The sequence below is a fragment of the Bufo bufo genome, chromosome 3 (assembly GCF_905171765.1).
Source record: "Bufo bufo chromosome 3, aBufBuf1.1, whole genome shotgun sequence".
Taxonomy (NCBI): domain Eukaryota; kingdom Metazoa; phylum Chordata; class Amphibia; order Anura; family Bufonidae; genus Bufo; species Bufo bufo.
Window position 1 is genome coordinate 345,865,674 of NC_053391.1, and position 11,106 is coordinate 345,876,779.

The following is an 11,106-nucleotide window of genomic DNA, read 5'->3' on the forward strand; positions in this document are numbered from 1 at the left end:
CTAGATGCGCAAAGGTGCCCAAATTCCTTTTAGGAGGGCATTTTTAGACATTTGGATACCAGACTTCTTCTCACGCTTTGGGGCCCCTAGAATGCCAGGGCAGTATAAATACCCCACATGTGACCCCATTTTGGAAAGAAGACACCCCAAGGTATTCAATGAGGGGCATGGCGAGTTCATAGAAATTTTTTTTTTTTGGCACAAGTTAGCGGAAATTGATATTTTTAATTTTTTTCTCACAAAGTCTCCCGTTCCGCTAACTTGGGACAAAAATTTCAATCTTTCATGGACTCAATATGCCCCTCACGGAATACCTGGGGGTGTCTTCTTTCCGAAATGGGGTCACATGTGGGGTATTTATACTGCCCTGGCATTCTAGGGGCCCTAAAGCGTGAGAAGAAGTCTGGAATATAAATGTCTAAAAAATTTTACGCATTTGGATTCCGTGAGGGGTATGGTGAGTTCATGTGAGATTTTATTTTTTGACACAAGTTAGTGGAATATGAGACTTTGTAAGAAAAAAAAAAAAAAAATTCTGCTAACTTGGGCCAAAAAAATATCTGAATGGAGCCTTACAGAGGGGTGATCAATGACAGGGGGGGTGATCAATGACAGGGGGGGTGATCAATGACAGGGGGGTGATCAATGACAGGGGGGTGATCAGGGAGTCTATATGGGGTGATAACCACAGTCATTGATCACGCCCGTGTAAGGCTTCATTCAGACGTCCGGATGCGTTTTGCGGATCCGATCCATCTATCAGTGCATCCGTAAAAATCATGCGGACATCTGAATGGAGCTTTACAGGGGGGTAATCAATGACAGGGGGGTGATCAATGACAGGGGGGTGATCAGGGAGTCTATATGGGGTGATCACCACAGTCATTGATCATGCCCCTGTAAGGCTTCATTCAGACGTCCGGATGCGTTTTGCGGATCCGATCCATCTATCAGTGCATCCGTAAAAATCATGCGGACATCTGAATGGAGCTTTACAGGGGGGTAATCAATGACAGGGGGGTGATCAATGACAGGGGGGTGATCAGGGAGTCTATATGGGGTGATCACCACAGTCATTGATCATGCCCCTGTAAGGCTTCATTCAGACGTCCGGATGCGTTTTGCGGATCGGATCCATCTATCAGTGCATCCGTAAAAATCATGCGGACATCTGAATGGAGCTTTACAGGGGGGTAATCAATGACAGGGGGGTGATCACCACAGTCATTGATCATGCCCCTGTAAGGCTTCATTCAGACGACCGGATGCGTTTTGCGGATCCGATCCATGTATCAGTGCATCCGTAAAAATCATGCGGACATCTGAATGGAGCTTTACAGGGGGGTGATCAGGGAGTCTATATGGGGTGATAACCACAGTCATTGATCATGCCCCTGTAAGGCTTCATTCAGACGTCCGGATGCGTTTTGCGGATCCGATCCATCTATCAGTGCATCCGTAAAAATCATGCGGACATCTGAATGGAGCTTTACAGGGGGGTAATCAATGACAGGGGGGTAATCAATGACAGGGGGGTGATCAGGGAGTCTATATGGGGTGATCACCACAGTCATTGATCATGCCCCTGTAAGGCTTCATTCAGACGTCCGGATGCGTTTTGCGGATCCGATCCATCTATCAGTGCATCCGTAAAAATCATGCGGACATCTGAATGGAGCTTTACAGGGGGGTGATCAATGACAGGGGGGTGATCACCACAGTCATTGATCATGCCCCTGTAAGGCTTCATTCAGACGACCGGATGCGTTTTGCGGATCCGATCCATGTATCAGTGCATCCGTAAAAATCATGCGGACATCTGAATGGAGCTTTACAGGGGGGTAATCAATGACAGGGGGGTAATCAATGACAGGGGGGTGATCAGGGAGTCTATATGGGGTGATCACCACAGTCATTGATCATGCCCCTGTAAGGCTTCATTCAGACGTCCGGATGCGTTTTGCGGATCCGATCCATCTATCAGTGGATCCGTAAAAATCATGCGGACGTCTGAATGGAGCTTTACAGGGGGTTGATCAATGACAGGGGGGTAATCAATGACAGGGGGGTGATCAGGGAGTCTATATGGGGTGATCAGGGGTGATTAGGGGTGATCAGGGGCTAATAAGGGGTTAATAAGTGATGGGGGGGGGGGTGTAGTGTAGTGTAGTGGTGCTTGGTGCTACTTTACTGAGCTACCTGTGTCCTCTGGTGGTCGATCCAAACAAATGGGACCACCAGAGGACCAGGTAGCAGGTATATTAGACGCTGTTATCAAAACAGCGTCTAATATACCTGTTAGGGGTTAAAAAAAACACATCTCCAGCCTGCCAGCGAACGATCGCCGCTGGCAGGCTGGAGATCAACTCTCTTACCTTCCGTTCCTGTGAGCGCGCGCGCCTGTGTGCGCGCGTTCACAGGAAATCTCGCGTCTCGCGAGATGACGCGTATATGCGTGACTGTGCGCAGCGCTGCCACCTCCGGAACGCGATCCTGCGTTAGGCGGTCCGGAGGTGGTTAAAGGGACACTGACAGGGCCAATAAGCATATTGAGGTATATATATGGCAGTACAGGTCTTATAATGGGTATTACAATCATCTAAGTATCCCCCCTGTCCACCTTATACATACAGTAAACATAAGTTTTATAACCTGCTCCAACGGTCTTCAATCTGCCCAAGGGGCGGCGTTTCACCTCTCTTGCGCCCAGCCAGCCTCCCCCAACTGCCGCTTTGAAGCGCCGCCCAGCTCATCAATATTCACTTCGCTGGGCGGCGCTTACTGTCCCCGACTTCACAAGATCCGGCACATGCGCAGGGCACTGTTAAGCGCAGCGCTTCAGAGCGGGGACCGCAGAAGCCGCCCAGCAAACTGAATATTCATGAGCTGGGCGGCGCTTCAAAGCGGCAGTTGGGGGAGGCTGGCTGGGCGCAAGAGAGGTGAAACGCCGCCCCTTGGGCAGATTGAAGACCGTTGGAGCAGGTTATAAAACTTAAGTTTACTGTATGTATAAGGTGGACAGGGGGGATACTTAGATGATTGTAATACCCATTATAAGACCTGTACTGCCATATATATACCTCAATATGCTTATTGGCCCTGTCAGTGTCCCTTTAAGGAGGAGCGTGAGATTAACCCCTAAGGGGTATGTAGTTCTCAAACGCAAAATGGCATCATCTATGTGCGTATTACAATGAACAAATCATCCACAGCAGTCAGTTAAAATCTCAGATAAATACACTAAGATTATTTCGATCATTAAGACCTAGGGGTCCCATGGCATCCGCGCGAATTATCCATCGCGCTTCTTTTTGTAATAAGAGGCGATGCCGGTCACCTCCTTGTGTCATGAACGGAATCACCTCAATTCCAGCAAAACCCAGGCATTTTTTTATCTCCCCCGTGTTTCTGCCATACATGGTCTATAAGACGGGGGCAGCCTTTCCTTGTTCTGATGGAGTTGAGGTGCTCACGGAACCTTTCTAACATGGGCCTAATTGTCTTGCCTATATAGAAAGCTCCGCACTCACATTTGACCACATACACAACATATGCGGTTTTACATGTGCAGAATTGTCTCATTCTGTGCGATACACTCCCCATAGAGAGGACTTTGTCCCGGAGGTTGTATCCACAGGAGCAATTACCGCATCGATGGTTTCCTGAGGGTTTTCTTACGCCTAACCACTGACTTGGGTTCTGTTCTCACTTCATGCGGCTACTAACTAAATGATCTCTCAGGGTATGCGTTTTTCGAAAAGCAATAAGGTTTTTTTTGTCTGTGAATTCAACTAGACTACTCTCATTTTTTAAGAGATCCCAATTATCGTGGATCATTTTTTTGATTGAGTCAGCCATAGGGCTATACTTAAATACAAACACGAATCGATTGTCTTCCTCAAGTTTCTTTTTTTGATGTGATAATTCCTTCTGTGTGTTTCTATCTGCCCTAATAAACGCTTCATCCAGCATCCTCAAAGGGTATTCCCTCTTCAGTAGACGATTTTTTAACTCAGTAGCCTGTCTTACATATCCATCCCTGTTACTGTTGATGCGTCTTAATCGTGTGAACTGTCCATACGGTATGGCCTCCTTTACACTACGTGGATGAAAGCTTACTTTAGTTTAGCTGCTTTAATGGGTAGCGATATTTGTGCGAAAGCTGCTTCTGCTTCTGCTTCCGAATTACCTGACACGGTCTCATATGCAGCGGCGGCACAATGTAACAATCAGTTGTAATTACACTGTGCCATCTCTATAACTGAAATAACACACAGGTAATTTTGAAGCGGAAGCAACACGAGCACCACTACCCCTTAAACAGCGGGGGTAACGGTAGTCGGACCCCCACCCATCTGATACTGATGACCTATCCTGAGGCTAGGCTATCAATACCTTTACATTGCACAACCCCTTTAAGGGTTAGCCATAGTCAGATCTTGTAACATGACAATTGCAGACACTGGGACATAATGCTACTATAACAGACACCACAGTGACCAGATAGGATGTTTCCATTAAAGGGGACACATATCATATATGTAGGAGAAAACTTTTAATATAATACTTACCATTCCAAGGTTGTGTGGATCGGCCTCCCGGAAACCCAATCCTATCACTCATCTTATGAAAATGTAGCTTTGTCGCATTTACCAGGTTTCCTTCTGCTGTGGATGGGGCCATAACTATTCCTTTCCCTGGTGCATGCACAGATGAGGTGCTCAGACTCTCACCACTGATCTGATATTCATGACTAGTGTTGAGCACGAATATTCGAAGAAAGCAAATTTTTATCTCGAATAATCGCCACTTCGAGAATTTGCGAATATTTAGAACATAGTGCTATATATTCATTATATCGAATATTCGTCCTTTTTTTCCATCTGAACACATGATTCCTCCCTGCTTCTTGCTTGTGGGCCAATGAGTCATTGGCCCACAAGCAACTTAAGCAGGGAGGAATCATGACTTCAGATGGAAAGAAAATGACGAATATTCTGAAAAACGATAATTTAGCACTATATTCAATAAAAGCTATATATTCGTGTTTTAGAATATTCGTCATTTTTTTCCATCTGAAGTCATGATTCCTCCCTGCTTAAGTTGCTTGTGGGCCAATGACTCATTGGCCCACAAGCAAGAAGCAGGGAGGAATCATGTGTTCAGATGGAAAAAATGACGAATATTCGAAAAACAAACAAGACCAACAAGATTGACGTTATGGAGTGGTCAGCCCAATCCCTGGATCTTAATCCAAGAGAAAACTTGTGGGGTGACATCAAAAATGCAGTTTCGGAGGCAAAACCAAGAAATAGAGAAGAACTGTGGAATGTAGTCCAATTATTCTGGGCTGGAATACCTGACTCCATGTTACACAGATGTACAGCAGTTCTCAGAAACAGTGGTTATAAAACTAAATATTAGTTAAATGATTCAAAGGAAAGCAAAATTTTCAAGCATTTTTCAGTTTATATAGTGAATGTTTGAGTTTGTAAAGAAGAATACAAACACTGCTATTTTTTGGAACAGTTTAATATTCACTTTTCTTCAATTTTTTTAGAGGAACAACACAAATTTGATATATTTTTCTTCATGTTTTGATTTGGAATAGAATGTGAAGTGTTCCTAATGCATTTGTGTATATGGAAATAAAAGCTATTAGAAGGATTTTGAGCTTTATTCACTTTTTTAAAACACACTGCTATTATTTTGAACACAACTGTATATTTATATATAGTTAGTCATGTTTCTCAGCATGTGAGCTTAGTAACTATTTGCTGTAATCGAATTGATTTTCAAAATAGTAATGTCTATCATTTATTACACTTGATTAAATCCATCAGTTATCTATTTCTTACATTTTAAAATTAGCACAAACAGAACAAAAAAGCATTTAATCAGGATTCACTTAAAGTCTGATTTCTGTTTCCTGGTATTGCTGGACTATCCTTAGGATATCAGATTGGTGGTTGTCTGTATCTTGGTACCCAGCAGATCAGCTATAAGAAGGGCCTCTTCATTGTTCACATGAGGCTGTCTACCTACACGGCATCTACTTGGTAGCGACAGTGGAGAATAATTGGTTCAAGTGAACATCGTTTCCCCCTACGAAATATATGTGACTTGATACAAATGAAATACATGTCCCCAGCCCCTATTTTTAGTGATAACAATTAATGATTGATTTTCTTAGTTTATTTCTTCTTTATATTTTATTAAGAAATTTAGTGAAATAAAGTAAAATAATCCAGAGGGACACAATTTCTCCTATTCATAAAAATGGCGGTGTAGGTAGATGAAGAAAGGTACTGTAAATAATGAAGAGGCCGTTGATTGGTGGGGGTGTCAGGAGTCAGATCTCTACGAATCTGATATGATTGGCCAACCCAGAGGATAGAACCCAGAAAAACCCTGGGCACTATACTGTTGCAGCACTCCATGGCATAACAATAATGTTACTAAGTCATTCATTGACTTCAATATATATTGGATCCACTAGAGTAAAGCATCCTTTGCATCTCTGTGACTAACATGGATTCATATGACAGTCTCTTCTATCCACAAGCTAACTGGACTGCACCTGCATAGCACACAGACCCATTAAAGGTTTAAAGTTAAAGGGATTCTGTCACCACATTTTACCCCCTACAGTAAAACATAGTTACTTGTAGGTCTCCCTGAGCTGTATTAAATGATGCCCTTATTAACTAATAGTCTTCATTTATTTCTTTATAAAATAGATTTTAGTGATATGCTAATGACTTACATAAGGTGCCCAAGGGGATGTCCTTTCCAAACTTGGTGCCCCTCGGTCCGGTGCCCAGCGCCGCCTTCCTGAGTCCAGCGCCGCCTCTAATATGATATATTAAAGAGCCGGCGCACTGACGTAATGCCAGCGCATGCGCACTTCACTCGACAATGCCATTAACTGTAGTCCGCAAGTGCGCAGACTACAGTGTGTAGTGCGCACGCGCGGGATTTCAAACAGGCTCAGGGATTACGTACTTAGTACTTAGTTTATTTCTTGCTTTATATTTTATTAAGAAATTTTGTGAAATAAAGTAAAATAATTGTCTTGATCCGAATAATATAGATTTCTCCTATTCATAAAAATGGCGGTGTAGGTAGATGTATTCAATCATTTAATACAGCTCAGGAAGACCTACAAGTAACTATGTTTTACTGTGGGGGGTAAAATGTGGTGACAGAATCCCTTTAATTTGCAATTCACGCATTACTTTTTCCGCACTGTTACCCCATGCATAGAAGCTTGCAGAATGCATTATTCTTGTAAGTTTTACATCTGAGAATGGACATATATGGGCATCCGTATGGCTTACAGGTAAGTCCATGTTTTATAGACATTAATCAGAACGGCTGTCAACCTTTTCTGATACCTTACAATGCCGTAGAAATCCATAAAAAAAAAGAGCAGTGATATTATATATTGCCAAATATTAACTTACAGAAAAGGAACATGCATGACAGACTCTGAAATGACAGATTTTCATACAACTAAATAGAATTCCATGTTGTTAAAATCCTAGGTTAAGCATCTATATAGCAATGATAGGAGACACATAAGATAAAATCAGCATGAGGAAAATAGTTTAGCACATTAGAATATCATAAGGTCTCTTTACATGAACCAAAGATTGGGAATAAACATTCACCTGATTGCTGTACATAAGCAATTAAGCATGATCGTATCTTCTATGCTCCATTAAACCATTGTTTGATGGCAGCAGATCATCCTATGCAAATAGTATTTGTGCTGCTAACAAATAATAACCATCCATGGATGAATGATCGTATTAATAATAATTTGCTCCCATGGAAACAGTACTTTCCTTTTTTGCAACATCCATTTTTTAGTTTGCAATTTTAATCCAGGCTTTATCATCTAAATAGAACCCTGCATAAAGAGGTTTTGTGAAATTAGTCAAAAATGTATATAGGTGTTGGAATGAGTCAGACAACTCATAAAAGGATATCACCCCACCATCATAATCCAGGTAAATGCCAATATCTGGTTTTGGTACAGATGCATCTATATCATACGATTCATCATCATGTTCTGCTGTTAGTTCTTCATCCATCCAGGTCAAGCACCAGGACTTGGGGTTTGACCCAATAAGAGAGCAATCACCCTTTCTCTTGACATTGTTATAAGTGACACCAACAGACCACTTTCCATAGTCACTGGTTTGAATTTCCCAGTAATGTTTACCAGAAGTGATCCTTTTGGAGGACAGAACTTGCTGAGTAGTGAATCTTTCAGGGTGATTGGATCTGGATTTTTCTTTGTCTGTATCGGTGCCTTTTTTCAGATCATAGGACAGACCAATGTAATTGTTTGCTGTATTGATATTAAGGATCATATCACTAGAGTCTCCCAGATCATACTTTGCCTTCTGTTCCTGAATAATATGAGACAACTTATATAAAGCCCTCATCAAGGTCACATTTATTAACTCTTTATTCAGATCTTCAGCATTAAATGGAGACTCCTGTTCAAAATCAGTATTTATAGCACTTTGCTTCAGAAACATTAGTGGATCTGTGATTTTGCATACCTCTTCGATGTGACGCTTTTTCTTATACATTTCATGTATTTGCTTATCGAGCCTCTGAATCTGTTCTGAGTATGAGACAGAAATACGGGTTTCCTGTCTAGTGATTTCTTCAAGGACTTTATTTTCAAGCTCATTTAGTTCAGTTCTGATGTCTCCAAAAATATTGGTGACTCTTTCTTTCAGATCAGCTACTTGCTTCTGGAGGTTGTTTCTGTCTTCTTCTAGACCCCAGAAGCTTTTTTCCTCCATGTCTGTTTTTGAAGACAGCTTTTTGGTAAACTCTGTCAGTCGTACTTTTACTTTTGCACTTGCCTCACTCAGCAGTTCTGTTTCATGACCTTTGTGCTTCCAGCTCATAGTACAGCTAGTACACAGCAATGAAGAATCCCGGACACAAAAGTATTGTATGAATTCATTGTGAATAGGACATTTTCTCTCCTCTAGAGTATTAAGGGGTTCCACCAAGGTGTGGTTGGTAGACTTACTGTGATTCTTCAGATGGAGTTCGCAAAAAGAGGCTTCACAACGTAAGCAGGTTTTAACTGCAGGCAGTAGTGAGGACACACAATATGTACAGAAGATCTCAGGTACTTCTGTATTCTTTTGAGAGGAACGATAATGCTCAACAATATTGCACAGCTTCAGGTTTTTCTGCAACACAGGACGAGTTTCAAACTCCGCTCTGCATTCAGGACATGAGTAATTTCCAGATCTTCTCAGCCTGACCCATGTGTTTGCAATGCAGTCCTCACAGAAGTTATGGCCACAGGTTAGCATTACAGGGTTGGTGTATATGCCGAGACAAATAGAGCAGCTCAGCTCTCCACTTAGATCAGATGAAGCCATCTTTTCCTGCTTGAAGAAGAAACGAAACTTACAACTTTACACGGTTTAGGGTGGAGCAACATTCCAAAGCAATAACAAAGCTTAAAGGGAACCTGTCACCATGAAAATGCAATGTAAGCTACAAGCATCGTGTTATAGGATAAGCAGATTGATGTACGGTTTTGTGGGAAAAGATTCAGCAGTAAAACTTGTATTTTATTCATTGAAATTCATGCTCATTCTGGGCTTTGAAGTCAAGGAGGCGATCCTATCAGTGGCTGACAGTTATCTCTGTATACACAGTCATAGAGAGAAGGCTGTCAATCACTGATAGCTGTATGGAGGAGGCGGTCCTATCAGTGATTGACAGCCTTCCCTCTATGACTGTGTCTACAGAGAGAGCTGTATGGAGGAGGCGGTCCTATCAGTGATTGACAGCCTTCCCTCTATGACTGTGTATACAGAGAGAGCTGTATGGAGGAGGCGGTCCTATCTCTGTATACACAGTCATAGAGGGAAGGCTGTCAGTCACTGATAGGACTGCCTCCTCCATACATCTATCTCTGTATACACAGTCATAGAGGGAAGGTTGTCAATCACTGATAGGACCGCCTCCTCCATACAGCTCTCTCTGTATACACAGTCATAGAGGAAAGGTTGTCAGTCACTGATTGGACTCTATGACTGTGTATACACAGATAGGACCGTCTCCTCCATACAGCTATCAGTGATTGACAGCCTTCCCTCTATGACTGTCTACAGAGAGAGCTGTATGGAGGAGGCGGTCCTATCAGTGATTGACAGCCTTCCCTCTATGACTGTGTCTACAGAGAGAGCTGTATGGAGGAGGCGGTCCTATCAGTGATTGACAGCCTTCCCTCTATGACTGTGTATACAGAGATAGCTGTATGGAGGAGGCGGTCCTATCAGTAATTGACAGCCATTCCTCTGTGACTATGTATTCACAGCTGTATGGAGAAGGTGGTCCTATCAGTGACTGACAGCCTTCCCTCTATGACTGTATATACAGAGATAGCTGTATGGAGGAGGCGGTCCCATCAGTGATTGACAGCCTTCCCTCTAGGATTGTGTATACACAGATAGCTGTATGGAGGAGGCGGCCCTATCAGTGATTGACAGCCTTCCCTCTAGGACTGTGTATACACAGATAGCTGTATGGAGGAGGCGGTCCTATCAGTGATTGACAGCCTTCCTTCTGACTGTGTATACAGAGAGTGCTGTATGGAGGAGCCGGTCCTATCAGTGATTGACAGCCTTCCTTCTGACTGTGTATACAGAAATAGCTGTATGGAGGAGGCGGCCCTATCAGTGATTGACATCCTTCCCTCTATGACTGTGTACACAGAGATAGCTGTATGGAGGAGGCTGTCCTATCAGTGATTGACAGCCTTCCCTCTATGACTGTGTATACAGAGATAACTGTATGGAGGATGCGGTCCTATCAGTAATTGACAGCCTTCCCTCTATGACTATGTATACAGAGATAGCTGTATGGAGGAGGAGGCGGTCCTATCAGTGATTGACAGCCTTCCCTCTATGATTGTGTATACAGAGATAGCTGTATGGAGGAGGCGGTCCTATCAGTGACTGACAGCATTCCCTCTATGACTGTGTATACAGAGATAGCTGTATGGAGGAGGCAGTCCTATCAGTGATTGACAGCCTTCCCTCTATGACTGTGTAT

General features: G+C 42.9%; 1 protein-coding gene across 1 annotated transcript; it reads right to left on the reverse strand.

The window, feature by feature from the left end:
* Positions 1–7,061: 7,061 nt before the first annotated feature.
* LOC120995314 (E3 ubiquitin/ISG15 ligase TRIM25-like) lies at positions 7,062–9,432 on the reverse strand. The gene has a single exon (XM_040424438.1). The coding sequence runs from the start codon at positions 9,420–9,422 to the stop codon at positions 7,872–7,874; it is 1,551 nt and encodes a 516-aa protein (XP_040280372.1). The 5' UTR covers positions 9,423–9,432; the 3' UTR covers positions 7,062–7,871.
* Between the last annotated feature and the right edge of the window lie 1,674 nt (positions 9,433–11,106).

What these genes read in the sequence shown, in the direction of transcription:
- LOC120995314 (XM_040424438.1), bottom strand. Translation starts at nt 9,422, where the DNA reads ATGGCTTCATCTGATCTAAGTGGAGAGCTGAGCTGCTCTATTTGTCTC.